Here is a 22,372-nt window from a genome sequence, read left to right as displayed (position 1 = left end):
GGAAGCATCCCTTATTTTGGTATTTTACCATCGTCTGATCCTGGTAGTCCATATATTTCATCTCATTCCTCGACACCGTCTTTTAGCCCGTCTTCCTCCACCCCCTCATCCTCTAGGCATGGAGAATTTCGGTATGCTTATCCACACCCCACTATATCACCTCATCACACACATATTTCATCATCTTCACACCCTCCTAGTATTCCAATACCACCAGGGCCATCATTCTCTATTCTGACTTACCATCAGAGTGTCCCTGCACCACTCCACCAGACTTGGAGTTTTCCACTCCAGCCTACCCCTTGTACATTTCTATAGTCCACCCCTGGTACATTTCTGCAGCCCACCCCTGATACATTTGTGCAGACCACTCCTTATCCCATTGTCCACACCACATCTTCTCCCTCTGTCCCGACTACGACTGAGTTTGTGCAAGGCCTCTCTAACCATGTTGAGCATGGTGTTGCTGCTGCTTTAGAGCACGACCCTCCCCCCTAAGGAGGTCTAGTGTGACCCTACTGGTAGGGTTATCATTTGACTTCTTGGTAGAGGGTATGTCATCCTAAATTTATATTTAATTTTATCTTTATATTACAATGTCTGTAATTTGATTTTTTTGTATTGTAGTTGGACGCCAAATCATTTTGCTATTGACACCATTGGACATTGCATTCGGTCTCAATTTAGAGGTCCATATCATTATTATGATGCCATGCCTGTGGAGGACAAACTGAAATGGTGGAGTGACTTTCAGGTAATTTTAATTTTTAATTACAATTTCATATAAATCAACCAAAATGGGAAAACTGAAACAAACTATTTTCTTGTTTTTAATAGAGTAGAGACACTTGGGAACCTAAGGATGATTGACATATTAAAAAGGTTTATGAGTCTAAAGTCAAAAAACGACTTTGTGACATGTTAACCAAAGTTAAGGCAAAGGGTGTCTGACCTACTTGGATAGGCGAGTAGGCATGGACTGAGCTTCTGAACTATTGGGATTCACAACAGTTCAAAGATAAATCAACTCAGAATAAAGTCAATAGGGATTCAACTCGTGGTGGAGCACTGCACTCCACAAGTCAAAAATCACATACAAATACTTATCACTGCCTTACATGAAATTCATTTTACATTTGCAACCTATACTGCTTCTAATTGTACAACATTATTAGGAACGTCAATATGGTCGTCCTCCAGAACCTGATGAACTATTTATGGCCACCCACACAAACAAGAAGGGTGATTGGGTTGATACACGTGCTTGTGAAACTTATGTAAGTTATTCTACTAGGTTTTTTATATTTATATTTTAATTTCCTAACATTTTCATCTCATAATTACCTATGTAGGAAAACTATCATGAGCGCTTGAGGGCCCTTCAAGTAAATAGTTCTCAGGACTCTAGCAATGATGTCCATCGACTTGATCTGCAACAAAGCTTCAAACTTGGAAGGAAGCTGCCGGAGGAAAGGCTAGAGATCGAGTGTATGGTACGACAGAGTTGGTTGCTAACTTCCGCCAAGGATTCTCTTCCCTCACTCAACCCTTTATTTCCAGCACTTCACAATTTGATCATGTGATTGAAAATCAAATGCTTCGTGCTGAACTTAGTATATGGGGTCAAAAGTATGCACACTTGGAGGATAAAATGAAGGTTATAAAGGAAAAGCTTTTATCTCAATGGAACGTGACAAAAATGTTTCCACTAGCACTACTCAATTCGACCACGAGTATGATCTAGAGCATAATTACCAACATGTCCCTTAAAGTGCATCCCAGACTATGAGTTTAATTAATTCACATTTTTATTATGTACTAAGTATTTTAGCTATTTACATTTATTTATTTATATTGTTTGTATTTTTTTACAGGTTTTCACAGTGAGATCCATTTTATATTTTCATTTACATTCTTTTATGTGATTGAATTATCCAACATTTTAAGTTTGATTACATTTAGTTAAATTGTAAAGTACAATTTTAATTTTAAGTTTTTTTTTAAGTATTCATATCCACTCTGAATATTTGGATGGATCAAATTATTTGAATGACTTTGTTTAACTATTTGAATGATTTTTGTATTGTGAATGTGGTGTGAATGATAGCAATTTGTTATGTTGAATTCTGAATTTGATTTGGTTGGTATTTGTTGTCTTATCGGGTAAAATGGCTAAACAAAATGATTTTTTTGCTGCCATTTAGGCATCGGTCAAGCCCACGCAAGTTCTTATTTTTTTATATTAATTAATGTATTAATGTATGTGTAGGCTTTTGCATGGGTTAGGCCCACACAAAGTCTGATGTCATTTTTTATTTATTTTCCAGTTCGTCGGCAAAACCGACACATAGGCGATTTTATAAATCTGCGTCAGTTTGGCCCACGCATAAGCCACCACAATTGCGTCCTTTTTATGCCGGCCTGGACGACAAAAGTTTTGTCCGTTTTTCGTCGGCTTGGCCCATTCAATGTTTCGCTGGCAGACGATTATGTTCATTTGCTTCTATGGTTTTTTTTGTGGGATTGTTGACCCACGTAAATCCGACGCTTATGTGTCAGTTTTTGCCTATTTTCGTTGGTTTTTGGCCCACGAAACATCATGTTTTTCTTGTAGTGTTCTTACTTTATTTTTTATTTTATTTTTTAAATTTTTTTCACTTTCATTTATTTTATTTTCAACTGCTTTTCTTTTTTATTTTTTTTAGAAACAAATTTTATTTACATAGAAAAAATTGAGTATTAATAACAAGATATGGATACAATAACTTGATTAATAAAGTAATGTATTCAAAAAGAGCATTTGGCCAAATCAAGAACATAAGAAAGAACCAATAATCACATCCAAATAAAAATGAGTTTTATACTCATTCTCGAAGAACACTTACTTGAAATGTGATAACACCCCCTTATAATGGGTTGATTCTATCTTGGATGACCACTTCATGTAAACCTTAGAATAGATCTTGATAAACTCAAGGAAATGTGGAGAAAAGAAACTTCATGATTTTTTAAGCATCATGTGTTTCCATGGAGAAACCCATTTCGATTTACATTAGTTTCAAAGTAAAAACAAGAACAAGTAAAGAAATGAAAGCAAAAATGGATTAAGACTAGACAATGAAGAAAAACACACCACCTTCAATGAAGAATAAAAGGATAAGTGCATGGACATTTGTCACTCTGAAAAGTTTCTTAAGATAAAAAGAGAAAAGAACTCTTAAGACTTTCAAATATGAAGTCACAAAGAGAATTTAATCCAATATTCAAGGGTGAGTTTACAAATGGAAGAGTGTTCCTTTTATAGAAAGGAAGCTTGGCCTAGGAGTTGAAGAGACAACAAAAATCAGTTAACTTTACTAATCAACAATTAACTCTCCTAAACATGATTAGTACATGATAATCCCTTGAAATTGGAGAGTGTACATAGGTAGATCCTTAAATATAGGGAGAGAAGTGATTACATTTGAAAAAGTGGAAGAGTTAAACTACCCCTTATTCACTTAAAAGTGACTTGTGGTAGTTTAGAAGCTCCCATAGACACTTCTCACTTTCAAGCATTTTTCTAATGCCTTTCATGTTCAAAGCATGGAGTTCTAGCTTCTCTCAAGTTTATCTAAAAACTAAGAAACTACAAATGTACATGTCTTCTAATTTTCTCCTCCATGGCTTGGAGTCTCCTCTCCCGTTTATCTCTTTTTCTTTATTCTTTCTTGTCATGCTTCTTGTGTTTATTTCTTTTTTCTATTTTTCTTTATCTTCAACAGGTTCTTCCTCATCCTTATTTATATCAACATTTCTCATAGAGCATGATTCTTGCCATCTCTTGGAGATTTTTATTCTTTCTTTTGTCAACCCCATTTTGTTGTGGTGTTCTTGGTGAAAAGAAATTATGGTGTATGCCATTAGACTCACAAAACATTAATAAATCTTGTTTACTTGCATCTAATTATCAAAATAAAACTAAGTTCCTCCTAATATAATATAGGGCTAACTTAGATCGAATCTCCAAAGAGATACGTGTAACAATCAGAATTAGTTGTGTGAAATCTTTTTGTATACAAACTAAAGGGGGAAAAGTGGAATTGAAACAAGACATGTAAAAAGAATTGTATAAATGCAAAGTAGTGAAGTCTATACAAAAAACTTTAAGCATGAAAAACGTAACTACAATAGATCGTCTAACATGCAATCGCAAATCAGATTGTCTAATGTAGTTTTATGTAGAATGAATTATGCAGAAAAATTTTAAACAATCATGCTAAAAAATCTAACATGCAATCATGAACTAGAACGTCTAACATGTCCTATGTAAACATTCACTTAACTATCAAACAATCTGAGAGCAATCGCCTAAGAGACCGTATAACGGAAATTGAAGATGAACAATAACATAAATTGCAAAAAAATGTAAATGACAAAAAACATAAATTTCTTCAAAGGTAAAGTGTTAAAAATGTAAATTGTAGAAAATTAAAGTTTTGAACAATTAAAGTTATTGAAAAGTAAGTGCATAAAAACCAAATTGCTGAAAATTTAAATTGCAAGAAATTAAGTGTTGGAAAATTAAAGTGCAAAAAACTTAAAATGAAGTACGAAAATAAAATCTGATTTTGGGTTGAAGAAAACTGAAAACATGAATCATGCTTAATGTTCTTCACTTCAATTCACAAGAACCCAAATTTGGAATCCTTGTTAACAAAGAACATACAAGCTAACCATTTTGTACATTCTTTAGATAAATACTTCAATCGACAATGAAACTTTATAAAGTTGAACAAAGAAACATTGCATAGACAATCGTTATACATGATGATTCACTTTCGCAATTAACCCAAATGCAAAAAATTGAAATCAATTTAAAATGTGAAATACTAAAATGAAGAAGATAAAACAAAAAAGAAATGAAGAACAAAGAGACAAAAAAAAGGGAAGAACTTTCATAGGAATTGGAAAAGTCAAAACAAAGAAACTAAAAAACCGAAAATAGATAACTACTCTAAGTCTAACTCTTTTTTTTTGTCTTTTTTCAATATCATCTATTTTATTCCATCTCCTTCATCCATATAATCAATTTTATTTATAGAGTTTTTGTTGACCTAATTCGACAAGTGTATCAAGTCATAAGTAATAATTTGTCTTCAAAAGATTAATATCGAACCCACAAGGAATAATAGTTCTTTTAAAATTTTAATGTATAACATTAACTAAATATTGAACGATGTGCAAAAAATTAATTGAGAAGATATTGGAATTGTAAGAATAAATTTGCATGAAAATTAAAGGAAAACAAAGTAAATGATTAAAAGAATTCAATTGATAAAATTGGGATTGAAGTTAATCTTTCTCACTCTTCTCAATCATGGATGAATAGATCATACAATATTTTGAATTAATTGATATTGTATTAAATGCACTAAATGTGCTTCATGTATGCATTAAATGCTCTTCTCTTCTCTAAGCAGCATCCTAAAAGTTGGGTGTACCTATCTCTTATTGGATAAAGTTTTTTTTTGGCCATTGAGTAACTTCAAACTCACTTAAACTCCTTATGTCCGAGCAACTTGGATATAGAAAATGCATTAAATGCACTTCATGTTTGCATTAAATGCTCTTCTCTTCTTTAAGCAATATCTCACAAGCTAGGTGTACTCTCTTCTTAGATAACGAAACAAATAAACTTTCAGAGGAGTTATTGCGTAAAAAACAACTTTAAATCATATATCTAAAGATCGTTGAGTATCTCTATTAAAAAACGTTATGCTCTTTTAACCATGTTTAAAATGCATAAAAAAAAACCTTTATCAAATTATTAGAAAAACTATTAGATACTCGTATAGGTCTAATAAGTTTTACTACAAAATAATTTATTTTATCTTTACCTATTGTTTATCAGGTACTTGGCGTGTTTAAACTTTGATGTGATATTTTTGTTGTATATAAAGTGAAATCATAACCGTAGGCATTATATTTTTGCCATGTATAGAAGCAAAACCTAATATCCAATATTATTATATATATCCAATATATTATATATTATATATTTTCGAAAAGATTTACACTACCACTTTTAATAGAATATCTTCAAATCACACACAAAAAAAATCACATTTTTATTTACCTTTGACTAAAACCTAGTAGGTTAAGCTCTATTTTAATTTGTGTCTAAAATAAATTTTATTAAATATGTTGGTCGAAATTTTTGGGTGTACATCAAAGCATGTGACACATGGTGATTATTGTACCATGAAATTGGAATAGAGTGCTGAAATTGTCACACTGAACACCATATTGAACTCTGTAAGATGTGATTGTACTCAAATTGTTAATACCCAATAAAAATAGGTAAATGTTTATCAAGCAATAACAATAAATGATATTGAAATTGCTCTTATGAAATAATGAGATAAACATCATAAGCATATTTGTCTTCCTATCATTTGTAAGTACATAAATTGATTATTAAATATAATATAAAAATTTAATTATATTGTTAAATTTAATACGATTATTCAATATAATAAATATGGTATATGTTTATTATGTGGCATCACAAAAAAAATAAAAAAAATCACATAATATGCGTATAGGGATGAGTCACAAAATGGGTGAAATTTATTTTCATTTAGGTAACTTGACCTATAAAGGAATTTGCAATTTGTAGCTATTGTTGACATATTTCTATTATTATTGATTGAAATTTATTAATTGTTTTTACTGATTTTTTTTTATTAAGAAGTGGTTTATAAATTAACAAAAACACCATCAACAATTAGTGAGCTCCCATTAACAAATCAGATAGTATTTTCTCCTCCTTCTATGTGCCTCTGATCTTTTTTTAAGAATGTATATTTTACTGTTCTTAATTTGTTTTGTTTGTATTAACGTTTTAGACATTTTTTTAAGTCTTGAATGTTTTCCTTCTACGTTAAAAATAATATTTTAATCTATATTTATATTTATTATAAATATTTTAATATTTTAAGTTTGGTGCATATATTTACTCTGTAGTATTATAATTAAGTAAAGCTCACCACTCGTGTTAAGAAAACAATATCATAAGATTTTTTTTTTCGGAAAATAATTATTATAAAGTTCAAATAATAATAATAATTAATTATGAAAGCAATACCTTTTTCAGATAAGATCCTCGGAAAGGAAGATAATGATTAAAAAATTAAAGCCATACTAACAAAGTTAGATATAATTACAAATCATAATAATGAAATATACTTTAATATCAATCATATTAATATTAAAATATTCTAAATTATGACAATATTATTTTCGACAACTGATGTTTTAAAAATTATTAAAATTTATTTTATAGATAAAAATAAAAAATACACTAAAATGAACAAGCAACTTAAAAAAGTAAGCATGCATTTAATAAAAAACAGTTATTTAATATATTTTCTTAACAATTATAAAACTGGTGATATATAATATTATATTGAAGAGTTTTAAAAAATAAAAATCTCAGTCTTTTTATCTATTATGATTTAATTTACATTAACCTCGTGTCATGATCCATTTGGTGATGAAACATCATATATTGTCACGATAGTGATTGTGAAAATATTTGACTTCAATAAAAATTAAAAGTATGACTAATGTTCCCACACCAGAAAACAAACAAAATATATATCTAAATTGACAAACACAAAGGTAAACAAATTTGGTTAAATCTAGAATACCAATTTCATCAAGTTTCACAACATCCAAGTGCAAGAACAGAAAAAAAAACAGAACTTTTGTGAAAGTGCAAGACCCCAAGTGATCCTTTACCTGTGAATTGTCTCAGAGAGAAAAGGGTAAGCACATTTGAACATCACTGCTGCAACTATAATCGTATACTGGAACAGTATATCCACTTGTATGTGATATAAGAAATACAAAATATAGTTAAAAGTTAAATATTATAATAATTATTGAAATAAAAAATATTATTAAAATTATTAGTAGTTATAGATAATATAATATAATGTAAAGCTGTATAATATAATATAGTATAATGTAACATTTAATAAAACGTAATATTTATAAGAAAATGTATATTTCCTTCACCATTCCTTATACATGAAAGCTTCTTTCTCTTTCTCTTTTTATTGTTGTTGTTCTCTCTTTAGACCGTTAGCAGATCCTCTAGAAATTAATCCCACATCACAAAATATCCCGGAATGGAGAAAAATCGCATTCCTTTGATTTCGGGCAGAAGGGTAACATCTAGAAAGAAATAATATTAATATTAGAACTAATATTAATATTGATACATGGGCATATAGCAGAACCGACCTTGGAATGATATGATGGGTTCTCTTCTGGGTTGTGGTTGCCGTTGGTTGTTGTGTTGTTGCTGAACTCACTGTAACTGCTCGTTCAGGGAGGCTCGGTGAGTTCCCTGATAATCACCACAAGGGTCTACATTGGATCAATTTTTGATGTGCATTCTCTTCTGGGTATTCTTTGTACCAAAGCTTGGGAATTTTCCTTTTGATTTTGGATCGAAAATGCTTTCAGGAACTGAGTTTTTCAAGGCCCTTTTTTGGTTTTGCTTTGTTTGCAAACAGCTTCTGTTGGTTTCTGTTTCCTGGTTGGGCTATTTCTTTTCTTTTTAATGTTTCTCTCTCTAATAATTTTGTTTATATGGGCGATCCTTTTCACGCTCTTAAAAAGTTGTAGGTTCAGGGTTTTGTTTTTTATTTTTTTATTTGTTTTTGATGTGCAATTTTAGTTTTTTAGGTTGGATATAGAGACGGTGTTGTGTGTGATGTTGGAATTGTGATAATCTGATGGTGATACCCTGAAAGCTATCTTCTCACACAGTCTGAGAAAACCCCCTGTATCTGTCTTCATAGAGTCCTGCTGTATCAGTGACAATTTCTAAGCTAGATTTTTAAATTTCACTCCTTGGGCCAGTAGGATGTTCCATTAAACCCAACTTATATTCTAGCTGAATTTTGCACCTTTAAAGTGAGATTTGCACTTTATAGAAAGAGTTTGGACTTGTTCATTTCCAATCAATGGAATAAAATTTAAATAACTGTATGGTTTGTTACATATGTGCATTAGGATGAGTTAAATGTAAACTACTGTTGTGTGCAAAATTACTTGTCCACTGATGAAATGATAGTAAAAATGCTAATTATGTTAGAAAAATTAACAGTGTAGGTAGAAAGGTATGATCCATCATTGTATGTTTGTGTTTGTGATACAAGGATATATGAGTTTAACATGGATCTTATGTTACATATTTATTTATGCATTTTTTAAAAATGATTTTTTTCTCTTAGAGAAAACAGGAATTGTTCAATGGGTAAAAACACTTCCGAATCTGATTCCCATCACAAACGTCTTGGTCTTTTAAAAGATCAAGTTCACTTGGTTAAAAGGAAAGACTCTGATCGCCATGAGATTGCTCCAATCCAAGACCAACTATCATTTGAGAAGGGTTTCTTCATTGTAATTCGTGCATGTCAATTGTTAGCCCAAAAGAATGATGGAATAGTATTAGTAGGGGTGGCGGGTCCTTCCGGAGCAGGCAAGACTGTATTTACTGAAAAGATACTCAACTTCATGCCCAGCATTGCTGTCATTTCAATGGATAATTACAATGATTCTAGTCGGATTGTTGATGGAAACTTTGATGGTAAATGTCATCTGACCTTTTCTTTTGCAATGCTTTTATTATTCTCACCATGGTGCATTATTAGAATACAGGCTGCATAGCATAATTAAACACAACTTTCGTGATTGTAGGGTGACATAGGTCCTTTGGGAATAAAATATTTTTGTTGAGTGGTGAGGTAGTATCTATGTCTATTAGTGTGCATCTGATACATAGATCCACAAAAGTAAAGTGTATGTGGTATCATATTCATGCTTTGATTATTATGACATTTGAACTTAAACACCAGCTAAAAGTTTGACACCAATCTTGTTGAACTCTTTTATACCTTTGTGCAGATCCACGCTTAACAGACTACGACACATTACTCCAGAATTTAGGTGATTTAAAGGAAGGAAAGCCTGTTCAAGTTCCCATATATGATTTCAAATCCAGTACACGAACAGGATACAGGTTGAATTTTGAACCATCTTGATTAACTGTACAATTTGGCATATTTTGATGTCTAGAAAAATTATTTCGAGACATTGATCAGAGAACAATGTCTATGAAAAATAGAAAATATGTATATTTGGGTAATAATTTTCAATCAATGGCTATATGTGTGTATGAGAATATTCTGTATCAGCTTCTATATAAACTTTCAGTCGTTTCATGTGTATTTCCTCTATGTTACTCTCAGTTAGGGAGTTCAATTAGTTCTAACTATAAATGCTACATATGCTGCACTTGTTAGTCAGTTGATGGAACGATGGACAATTCTCTAAAATTTGATTCTTATAAAATTCTGCAAAACTCTGGAATACCCTTATAAGGTTTAGGGATGTAGTTTCCTACTGTTGTATCATATTGGCATTTAATTTCTGTTTGATGTTCTGTGATCTGCAGCAATTACCATGCATATCTAAACTCTATACTTAATGCAATTCAAAGCTGGTACTCCATTTAAAGTACTCCATTTTATGTGTGCCTTCATTTTCATATTAAAAGTGTACCCTGCTTACAGGACAGTAGAAGCCCCAACTTCTCGTATTGTGTTTATAGAGGGCATCTATGCATTGAGTGAAAAGTTGCGACCTCTACTGGACCTTCGAGTCTCTGTTACAGGAGGAGTTCACCTTGACCTTGTAAAACGAGTTATACGTGATATTCAACGTGCTGGTCAAGAACCTGAAGAAATTATTCATCAAATATCTGAGACGGTTCATACTCTTAATATCTTTCATCTTTTTATACAGATTTAGAAAATAACTGTTTCTAGAAGTGCCAATGTTTAAACATTTTCAGGTGTATCCAATGTACAAGGCCTTTATTGAGCCAGATCTCCAGACAGCACATATAAAAATCATCAACAAATTCAATCCATTTACTGGATTCCAGAGCCCAACTTACATATTAAAGGTTAGTGCCATAATAAATCATTATTTTAATTCCACTTGTGTATATGAATGAAGAAAAAAAGGATAGTTCTGTGTTCTGATGTTGATATGAGATTATGTCTAAATAAAAACTCCATTGTATAACTGTTCTAGTCAGCAAAGAATCTAGCAGTGGATCAAATCAAAGCTGTTCTCTCTGAGGATTTTAAGGAAACAACAGAGCAAACTTATGACATATATCTTCTACCACCCGGTGAAGATCCAGAAACTTGCCAGTCATATTTGCGGATGCGAAATAAGGACGGGAAATACAGTCTCATGTTCGAGGTTTGGTTCCTTGCTATATTTCATATTTTGTAATGTAACAGTATACTCCATATCACATGATGCATAGATGTGAGCTTGCACTATAAATTCAAAGTTTTATTTTTCATAGTCACAAATAGGGTGTTGTTTGGCACTTCAATTAACTGTTAGAATAAATAGTCTTGAGGTGCACTATGTTTTGTGTTGTACCTAGTTCCTAGACATATCTTTTCATATCCTCTTCTCTTTTCATATATTGTATTTTATGTATCCAAAGTTATTATAAATATGAGATCCTAAGAGAAGGAATTATACTCTCACAAATTCATTCTAATTCTTTTGTATTTTTATCAAGTGGGTATCAGAGTGGGTCAATCCTATTTTGCATGTCTCTGTCCAATAAAGAAATTGCCATCTGGTCATTAGCCACAGCCTTTTGTCGTTGGAGTTTCTTCTGTCGATAATTGGGTACAGTGCACCTCGAGGGAGTGGAACCCAAACCCCATGCGCCTCAAGGAGTGTGACTCAAACCCAGTGACCGTGCATTCAAATTCCAACCAATGCACAGTCATGTGCTGTCAAATGTCTCAGTTGCCCTAGCCACGCGTGTCTCAATAGCCACCTTTTAGTGGTTGGAATCCTTTTGTCCACCATGGTTTGACTAGCTCTTCTGAACCCATTTCTGCCCTTTGTTCTTTGTTCCAATACCATTTGGTGGTTTGTCTAGGGTTCTCTAACATAGTCTCAGAGCCTATCCTATAGAGGTTTGTTGGGCCTATTGTGTTACCTGATATCGGAGTCGTTGTTGAACCACTCACAAATATCTAGTTCCTTGTTCGATATGTCCAGTTCTCAGCGTGAGAGGTGTGTTGGAGACATCCCACATTGACTTGAGATAAAGTCAAATTATAGTGTATAAGTTAATGCAAACCTGACCTTATAAGTTAATTTTATGAGCTTTGAGTTGGACTTGAAGTCCACTTCCTAATGATTTGTTCATGACACCTATGACTTTTGGATGCCCGGATAAATTTGCTTCTGGATGTTTTAGGTCTAGAAACTGATAGCTTAAGGAACTATATGAAACCAAACAGTTTTTTGAAGTTTGAAATCAGCATTCAATAATCTACATTCAATAGCATACAATGCTAATACTTTTTTAAAATGTTGAAACTAAAGTCTAATATTATTGGAGTGGAGGATGAGATGTATATTTGATCTCCAGAAGATGGGAAAAAAAGTATATTTTATAGAAATTGAGTGCACATATTCTGTAAATTATGCTTTGAAATTCTCCCATTGCACTTTGGATAGATGATACACTAGATTATTGTGTACAGAATTGATTACCTCTATATAGTTTATTTTCTCTCCTAAACTGCTAGGTTTGTTGTTGAATTGCAGTAGGTTGGAATTCTATTTTGATGCTTGAGCATTCTCAATTTCTCCAATTTTGTAGTCGAAATACTTTTGTTTAGAATTTTAAAGGCTCATAGTTTGTTGGTTTGTCACTTCTTTTCCAACAACACGTTTTGTTGCCTTGATATGCTATTAAGATCTCATATCTTTGGTGTTTAGCATATTATATTTGTTTATAATCCTCCCAGGATTCATGGAGAATGAACTTTCAACAGTGTTAACTAATTGATGTCTTATCAATTTTCAGGAATGGGTGACAGATAATCCATTTGTCATATCACCAAGAATTACTTTTGAGGTCAGTGTGCGCCTTCTTGGTGGACTAATGGCCTTGGGATACACAATAGCTACTATCCTTAAGAGAAACAGCCATGTTTTTTCTGATGATAGGGTTTGTGTGAAACTCGATTGGCTTGAGCAACTCAATAGACATTATGTTCAGGTAATATTAGATTATGCCTGTAATACTACCATGCTACTGTTACATGCTATGGTGGAATATATTTATTGAAATTCCCTTTTTCACCAGATTTCTTATTTATATTTGCATATATATATATATATATATATATATATATATCCATCATAAATTTCAATTGCACTCATTACTAGCCTGATTCTTTGAATTTATGGGAATCAATAAGTTTTTCTATTTTATTTTAAGTTTTGTGCATATATCTATTGCTCAAGGGTAATTGATTTTATGTCAAGTTGTTAACATCATTAAGAGATGATGTATCTCAAATAACTTTTTTTTTTCATCTCCTTGCATTTTTTTCACCATTCTATGTATGGAATGACCATCCAAAAAAAATACATATATGAAGTTAAAAATTGTTAGGTTGCTTTTGGTAATAGGCTTTGTTTATCATTCAATATTGACCAGTTAAATGTTTTTACTTTCATTTCTCTTGTTTTTATATTTTTGATTTTATGGTTGTTGTTAGAAAGATGATTTGATTATGTTAAAGATATGATGAAATTGGTAGTTACAATATGATTTGATTGTGAAATATCTTACCAAATATTTCCCATTATTAAATATTGATTTGTTCCTTATTATTATATCTCTTCCTTTTGTTGGATATTGATTTTGTTTCTTCTTATTATATCTCTTCTTTATTATAAAAAGAAGGTTAAATAGGTTTTTTTGAATTTTGTCTATATCTTTTGAACTTTCTCAATTTGGTCTCGCTTTTTTTAAATTCAGTCTATATAATCCCTTTCGTCAAATTCATGTTGACAATGTCACTGCAATGTCACGTCGCATTTGTTGTTCATGCCACATGTCACTTTCATCAACAAGTTGACTTTGATTCATAACATGTCATTTGTTGCTCATGCCACATGTCATTGTTATAATGTTGTTTCCATCAATTTGAGGGAAGGGACTATATTGTCTCATTTTTAAAAAAAGTGAGACCAAATTAAGAACATTCAAAATAGTGGGTGGGACGAAATTAAAAAAATCATCATAATACTAGGATCAAAAAGCTTATTTAACCTAAATAAAAATGCTCATATGTGTTCTCAACACACAAATTCATTATATTCCTCTTCAATTTCTCCCTTCTCAACATGGCACCAAAGCAGTACCATCATCCATGACTTGTTTTGTCATTGATCCTTTCAACCGTTGTTAACATGCTATTTGTTTAACTGAGTTGTTTGGACTTTGGAACTAATTGATAAACAGGTACAAGGAAGAGATCGCTTGGTTTTAAAATACATAGGACAGCAGCTAGGACTAGATGGTTCCTACATTCCTCGTACGTACATTGAGCAAATTCAAATTGAAAAGCTTGTGGATGAGGTTATGGTATGAGAGCTTACCTTCTGCTAATATGTTTTTCTGTTTCAGCATTTTCTCTGAAATTGTTCCACTTCTACAGGCCCTACCAGATGATTTGAAGACAAAACTCAGCCTGGATGAGGATTTGGTGTCAAGCCCCAAAGAAGCACTTTCTAGAGCCTCTGCTGACAGAGTTGCCATGAGAAATAAACATCTGAGGAGGTGAAAATTTTCCATCTAAATACATTAGAAGAAACCACTAAAAAGACCTTGCTTATCTAATTTTTCTTTTTGATAACCTGTAATAGTGTTCATTAATTCTTAGCCAATCCTACCTGTTGAGACAAGGCCTAATTGAATTCAAAATTGTCACATATCATAACCACCCATTGGTGAAATTGAAATCGGTGAAATTACCCAGTGCTATATTGAGAGAAAATCAATTTACTTATTTGACAAACATGAATCGTGTTTGTTGAGGTACTTTATATAATTTAGTTAGTTATGGGTTGGTTACTCAGGTATGTCATTTGACAATGTTTACTGAAGGAAACATATTGTATACTTCTAGGAAAACTGCTTTACAGTTACCTAATAGTATGACTATTGTTTATCTTCAACAGTGGGATATCACAGTCATATACCAATCAAAGGGACAAAAACCTTGCCAAGGTTGGATTTGATGGCAACAATAGAAGGTTTGGTGAAAGAAATTCAGAGTCCAGTACAATGTCAGTTAATCAGGTACCTTCAGTCTTGTAGCAGTTTTTGTTTAATTCTTGTATAGATACTGAATTCATATAATCACTTCTGTATTCGTTCATTTACCAATTAACTCACTAATTTTTGTTTTCGTTTAGGGAGCCATCAATCAGCTTTCAGACCAAATTTCTGCCCTCAATGATAGAATGGATGAGTTTACAAATCGCATTGAAGAGCTGAATTCCAAGTTAAACATCAAGAGAAATTCTCCAACCCAACAAAATATGTCACTTCAAGCTGAGACATGCAATGGATCAGCTCCCACCTCATACTTCATCACTGGTTTGGGCAATGGTTCCCTAACTGGATCTAAAATGGCAAATTCCTCTTCGTCATCACAATTAACTAAGGATTTTCCTTTAATGGATGAGGTATTCTAAGTCTTATGTCACTTTCAGAGTATTCTATTGTTCTGACTCTTTAAGTAGATTCTTGAGAGGTGCTTTTTTTGGGATGGAATGTTACATGTTTCCGATATAACTTTTGAATAGTGGAGGGTGTGGTTGGAGTGAGAGAGAAGAATTAGAGACATGATTGGAATAAGTGAGTTCTACTTCCAAGATAATAATTCCTATGAACACTTTATATGTAATATATGAGATACATATATACTTTTAACACTAACCCTAATAATCCTTTTAAGAATTAGGCAAATATAATATGGGATTCACTAAACATATTTGAATGGGAAACATAGTGTTAGGAACTAAGAATTGAAAAGAAAAAGAAAGAGATTTTTATTGAATAGAATAATAAGGACAAGAAAAATCTCCTTCAAGGGCTCAAAGGATTTCTCCTTTCTCAAATTGTCAATGCTCAATTTCTCCATCTCTCCTATTCTTCATCCCTTATTTATATCTTACTGACATGACCCAAATTGCTACATGAAGCAACAATGTGGAATTTTCCTAGAGAAGAAGCAATGATAGTGTTTGAGGAATAAGCATTGGCTAACTTTGTGCTAGCAATTGAGAAGCATTATCCTATCTGGAGAGATTCTCTAACCAACTAACTAACCCATTAATATTTTAAAGATCTTGCTAAACTATATGAAATGGAGAGACATTGAGTTGAAACCATGTTTATAAAACAACATGGGTACCTTAATTATATTGAGAAAATTCAATAAATAAATAGAATAGAAGAGATTCTCTAACCAACTAAGTAACCCATCAATATTTTAAAGATCTTGCTAAACTATATGAAATGGAGAGACATTGAGTTGAAACCATGTTTATAAGATAACATGGGTACCTTAATTATATTGAGAAAATTCAATTAATAAATAAATAGAATAGAGGAGATCTGATATCCTCTAATAATATATATATATATATATATATATATATAATCTAGATATTCTTGATTATAAAAGATTTGAGCCTTATATCTATAATTATAACACCTCCCTCAATTTGGAGTATATAATTCGTTTGTGCTTAGCTTGCTTTAAATATGTTTGATCCTTGTCCTTCCAAAAGCATGGTGCATATGTCGGCCAATTGTTTGTTAAAGTTGACAAATTTAGTTGTGATGTCTCTAGATTCCAACTTTTCTCTTATGAAATGATAATTTACATCAATATGTTTGGTCATCTCATGGAAGACAATATTACAGGCAATGTGTAATGTTGCATTGTAGACACATATAAGGTGAATTTAGGAATTTTCTCCAAATTTAAGCTATTTGAGGAGTTGCTTTAGCTTTATGAACTCGCAGTTGATTATTGTCATTGCCTTGTATTTTGCTTTTGCACTTGTTTCTACCACAACATTTTGCTTTTTTCTTTTCCATGATTGGAGATTCCACATCAACTAGATATATATCATCAAATTATAATATGAGTCAATGCAAACCTCAGCTTATAGTAATAGTAAAATGATTGTTGAAGTGGCACGCAAACAAACACTTTCTCTCATAGTGAAAGAAAATCAATTGAATTGAGTTATAAGTTAGTCCTTGTTAATGAAACTCAGAAACAACTCTTTGCAACACCTATTAACCCCAACAAAAGTAGTGTCTTAAACTTAGAACCTTTATTTTGAAACATAATGATTTGTATGGCAATGGGGAGAGACAAAGAGTGATGAAGACTTTTGAGTTTACAAGTGAGTTTTTGAAAAGATTTCAAAAGTAACAAAAGGACATAGATGTAACAATGAATTAAGGATCTATTTACATGCCTGTAATTCTCATTCCACTGTGACTAGCACATAAGAGCCATGTAAGAATGAGAAATGTGTCATTCTAATTTGAACTTTTGTTAAGAGTCTCACTAATGGAAGGACTTAGATGCATGGTGGGAAAATTTTAAGGACTTGTTTGCATGAAAACGACAATAAGATGCATGATGAGTTGTATCATAGTCAATGACCCAAAAACTAAGCGAAGGAGATTGAGATAGACAACCATGTGAATTACCAATGTGTGCTATTAGTATATTCATGAGTCTCATGTCATTTCATAAAGACTTTCCAGTGTCATACGTGGAAGATAACCTGATAATGTAGGAGCAACATGCATGTCCAATACTGGGCAATATTTGGTGAATGAGGGGGTTTCCCATGTAGCTTCCAATCCTTATCAATGGTGTGTCCAATGTGGTGTCAATGTTTGCATTTTGGATGTGCTTTAGAATTGCCCATGCAAAAGCGTTTAGAACTATTACTCTATGATGCAAATGCAGTTTTTTTACCTTTCAAACAAGGCAGTCTATATTGACAATGTAGAAATCTGAACAACATACTCTTGTGGCAAGGCATACAAGGCTAGGGTCATTAAAAACAGATTGTGGTTCTCAAGTTCAATTTTATATATTGATGGATTAAGGAGCTCATCAAAATCATGTAAGGCAACATGAATCCGCCCAAGATGAGTAGACATAGCACCCTAGAGCACTAAGTGTCAACATGCCGTACAAATACTGTATCATTCGTATAAAGGACACAAACCTCACTCCAAACTGATGCACATGTCTCATGGGAATGAAGCATAAGTTTGAGTGAGGTGTGGATAATGGATTTAATAACACTACACAATTCAGCATCAATCTTTATCAATTTTTTGTATTTTTCTATAGGAATGGATTCAACCATAGTTGTGAGATGCGATTTGTAGCCCAAACTACTAACCATAACCTGAGTTTGGAAGCTCAACTTGAATAGTTAGATATATCCATTTTCTCGATGGGAGACATTTTTCTTATGAAATTTGGAAAAAGACTAATAATAAAATAATCATAGGAGAGAAAAACTCAGATCGAAACAAAGTACAATGGAGCTGCATCAATTGAGGTTGTGCTTTGGCGAGCTAATGATGATTGGCCAGAAGGTGGACATCATTATACGTTCTAGCAAAGGTGGCAGATCTGCATTTGGAAATGTCGTGCATGGATAGTGTCCCAGGCCACATTTGGACAACTATATATATTGGTGTCCGGCAGTTTTGGCCTTGTGTCACTGAAAAAGTCATCAGTGTTAGAATAGTGAGCGAACTTGGAAAAAGGGTAGTTGGAGGGTTAAGTGTTCTCAAGTTTTTGTTCTAGGTATTAACTCTTGGGGTTTAATCTCTGATTGTTCTAGTATTTTTTTGTTGTAGTTCAGCGGCATCAAAAGTTTCAACTTCTAACTATCCTCAACATTTGGCCTTAATGACCTTGTAGTGATCCGATTCCATCCTCAAAGTTTCAAGCTGATTAGCATACTCAGTGACAGTTTTGGTACCTTACTTTCCATCCCTGGTTTTTACCTTTACATCATATATCTGTGCAAGCCTTAGAATAGGTTTGTTCTATTGCAATCCACATTGCTTTGGCTGAATTAATAAACATAGATGTGTCACTGATTTCTGGAACCATTGAATTCCATGACCATGCCATTATCATAGAGTGAAAGAAGGATAATCAACAGCAAGAACTTCATCACTTAAATGGCTAGCCTTTCCTTTTCCCTTCAAGATGTTCTTAATGAGTAGAGACCACTTGAGATGATTTTTCTATTCAACCGATAGGCTGAATGAACATTCTGCAATTCTCCTGCATTGTGGGGCTTGTCTCCATTTTCGTTTTCAGCCATCACAAAGAAATTGATAAACACCTGGATCTGTTGCAGCAGTGAAGGCTGTGATAGGCCGAAACACATACACTGATCAGAGACTGTGCTGCATGAAGGCTGCAATTAAGTTTACACAGAAATTAAGGTTGCAATTAATTTAACATGATCAGAGGTTCCCAAGGATCATGAGCTCTGATAGCATCTCAAGTTTGAAAGAGAATAAATTCTTTCTTATTATAGATGAGTTGGGTGTTTTCAGAAATAAATAATGCCTACTCTAATAAATCAGAATTCCTTAGGTTGTGGACTGTTATGCTATAAATAAAAGCAAAATACAACAAAATATACAGAATCAAAATAAATACAAAATTAAAACTAATAAGAATAAAATCTAAAACTTCCTAAAATATATCAACAAATCTGATATGGTAGCGAAGCTCATCTTGAAAATTTCCTATTTTGGTAGGTTGCCTGGTTTGGCAAACATATGTGGAGGTGGGTATCGCTCCCTCACCTATTAAAGTGTGACTTGTATATCTATTGGACTATTTCGCTTAATGCCAATTGGTTCAAAGATGAAATCTAACAGGTAGTGCAGTTGAGTTTGAGCACCATAGATAACATTGCATAAATTTGTGTTCATTTGCTTCCATCAAGCTTGATCCCTGGCTTGAATTGTCATGTGAGTGGCATAACCTTGGGCTTTTAACCATAATTGGACATTTGTAGCCTCAAGTGACAATTGTCTGTCTCTGTCCTGGTAAATGTGACTGTAGAAGTCCAAAGAATGAACCGAGAGGCCACGATGAATCAAGGAAAATTGAGGCATAAAAAGGGGTTGATGAAGTGTGGGTTGTGACAAAAAGGCTCACTGATAAGATTCAAAATAGAACTGACCAAAACTTGGGAATTTAGGGTTAGGGATTGGAATCAATTAAAACAAGGAATTAGGAATTGGAAACATAACAACGGAAAAACCTTAATAAAGGAATGCACCATTAACAAAGTTTGATAAGCCTAAGAATGATTGTCACAAGAATAAGTGAATTCATGATAAGATCACACAAAACAAGGAAGAACCCTAGTAGAGAAATATTCTCACTTTTGTCAAAAAAATCATCCTCTCTCTTATTCCAAAATGTTTTAATACAACTTTAGTTTCAGAGTTTCTTATTCCAAAATGTTTTAATACAGCTTTAGTTTCAGAGTTTTGCCTCGTTTGTAAGTAATAAAAGAAAAAAATAAAATCCCTATACCACAAATAGAGTTGATTTGAACTAGTGGTCAAGTGAACACATTCTAAACTTGTTATTTCGGGTTCAAAGCCTAACTTTAATCAATTTTTTAAACAATTTTAATTTAGCTCTACAAGCATGTTGTACATGCAATCAACCTAGTCTTCTTATTGTGTTGAGCCTTCCACAATTTATACCTGCGATAGATGAACCACCTTCGGCTGTAGTCTCTTGGACCTTTCTAAGCTTCCTCTAGTCATGGGTCCACCTAAAATCTTGTATTGGGTCTTGGTTTTGATCCTTCTCATCATGTCCTTGGGCTTTGATGTCCACATCACTCACACTCAGATTTGGTGTTGGCAGGTGAGCCACACACATAGGAGAAAAGTGTGTGCCATGGTGTGGTGGTTGTCGGAGGATGGTGGTTTTGATCATGTAGGCACACTAGAGAAAAAGAGTTGGTGGTGGTCAAAGGAAGCACACTGTGGCATGGGTACTTCAACCGAACAGAAACCCACTGTGGCAGAGGATTGTGAATAAACCTAAAGCACCAATACCATATAAAAAGGATTTACTGAATGTGTCTAATGCCTACATTTATGCTGTTTATTTAAAGTCATATAAGGAATCAATGAAATCCGTAATCTCTAATAACAGAATATTTCCATGTTTACATGTAATAAAAACACATCCAGCAATATATGTAATAAAAAAAATGCATGATGTGTATATTTAACAATAACTGAAGAAGTTTCTCTCTCATTTAGTTAAATTTATTATTTTGTTCTGTGCTTATCCTAATGTTGGCAAGTTATGATAGATTAAAGATGGGTGAGTGTCAACAAGGAAATGTGATTTACTTTTATGGATCCATTGAATGTTGCAAGGTGAAATTGGCTAGTAATGAAAGTCATGATTTACAAAATAACAATTCTGCATGTTTTATGGATACAAGTTGATAGTGGTGTGGTGTCTAAGCTCTAGAAACAATGGTTCTGATTTAACTTAGGATAGTGAAACTGTCAGAATTTTCTCTTTCTTGGCATATGCAAAACTGCAACAGCTTTTAGAAATGATCCTGTAATGGTTTTGAAGGGATGCAAATATATTCTTTCAAATGTGCCCCAGTGTTCTGGTTTTGATTTTCTTAGCTTTTTTTGGTACATGAACAAGAAATGTATGACCTTTAGTGCAATCATGTAAAATGATAAACTATCTGAATCACCAAGTTATGTATGACTAATGTTGCATAGACTCTTTTTGATATTCTTGACTATTGTGTCATCATCAGATATCAAGCATTGCACGCAGTCAGCGTCAGATCATGCATCAATTGGACAATCTGAATAATCTTCTCAGAGGGAACTCAGGGGAGAAGTCTCAGCAAACAAGAACTAACCGGAGAAGCATAGATACAGCATCAGATTCCATGGGAACTTCTGTTATGGCAGTGGTGGCAGTTGGTTGCTTGGGTATCTTCTTGATGAAGGGTTTGTTGAACCGAAATTGATTTCTCTAGGTATAGTCAGGGATTTAGATTCAACATATTGATATTTTTCTTCACTGTCACAACCCTTTCTGAGAAGAGTGTTGAGGCAATTGACAGTGGAAGAATTGAGGAGGCAGTCTTTTAGGAGGATGATTTGAGAGAATGCTGCATGCATGCATGCCCACTTGAAATTTTGTGACTTCGTGGGCTTACTTTTTCATTACAATTTTATGCCATTTTAAACACAACAAAGTATATCTATGCTTTAGAATTATCAGGTGCTATACCATTCATTATCTTTCTTTTCCCATTT

General features: G+C 32.9%; 1 protein-coding gene across 5 annotated transcripts; it reads left to right on the top strand.

Moving 5' to 3' along the window:
- The first annotated feature begins 8,051 nt into the window (after positions 1-8,051).
- LOC137806396 (inorganic pyrophosphatase TTM2) lies at positions 8,052-22,355 on the top strand. Of its 5 annotated transcripts, none has more exons than XM_068606507.2 (13): positions 8,054-8,389; positions 9,291-9,646; positions 9,964-10,078; positions 10,632-10,827; positions 10,913-11,026; positions 11,158-11,331; positions 12,977-13,171; positions 14,426-14,548; positions 14,622-14,743; positions 15,145-15,265; positions 15,382-15,654; positions 20,934-21,063; positions 21,862-22,355. In XM_068606507.2, the coding sequence occupies exons 2-13, from the start codon at positions 9,310-9,312 to the stop codon at positions 21,918-21,920; spliced, it is 1,959 nt and encodes a 652-aa protein (XP_068462608.1). In that variant the 5' UTR covers positions 8,054-8,389; positions 9,291-9,309; the 3' UTR covers positions 21,921-22,355. The 5 variants fall into 5 exon arrangements, with proteins under 5 accessions (XP_068462606.1, XP_068462608.1, XP_068462607.1 ...); XM_068606508.2 differs by having other exon boundaries at positions 8,072-8,389; positions 9,300-9,646; XM_068606505.2 differs by lacking the exon at positions 20,934-21,063 and having other exon boundaries at positions 8,052-8,389.
- Positions 22,356-22,372: the final 17 nt, after the last annotated feature.

The sequence above is a fragment of the Phaseolus vulgaris genome, chromosome 3 (genome assembly GCF_051622355.1).
Source record: "Phaseolus vulgaris cultivar YP4 chromosome 3, ASM5162235v1, whole genome shotgun sequence".
Lineage (NCBI taxonomy): Eukaryota > Viridiplantae > Streptophyta > Magnoliopsida > Fabales > Fabaceae > Phaseolus > Phaseolus vulgaris.
The sequence above is the reverse complement of the archived record's forward strand: the minus strand, read 5'-3'. Positions and strand labels throughout refer to the sequence as shown.

Excerpts from the sequence above, each read along its gene's own strand:
- LOC137806396 (XM_068606505.2), top strand. The coding sequence starts at position 9,310 with ATGGGTAAAAACACTTCCGAATCTGATTCCCATCACAAACGTCTTGGT. Across the intron at positions 14,744-15,144 it reads AGAAATAAACATCTGAGGAG|TGGGATATCACAGTCATATA; the intron begins GTGAAAATTTTC and ends TATCTTCAACAG. Across the intron at positions 15,266-15,381 it reads GTACAATGTCAGTTAATCAG|GGAGCCATCAATCAGCTTTC; the intron begins GTACCTTCAGTC and ends GTTTTCGTTTAG.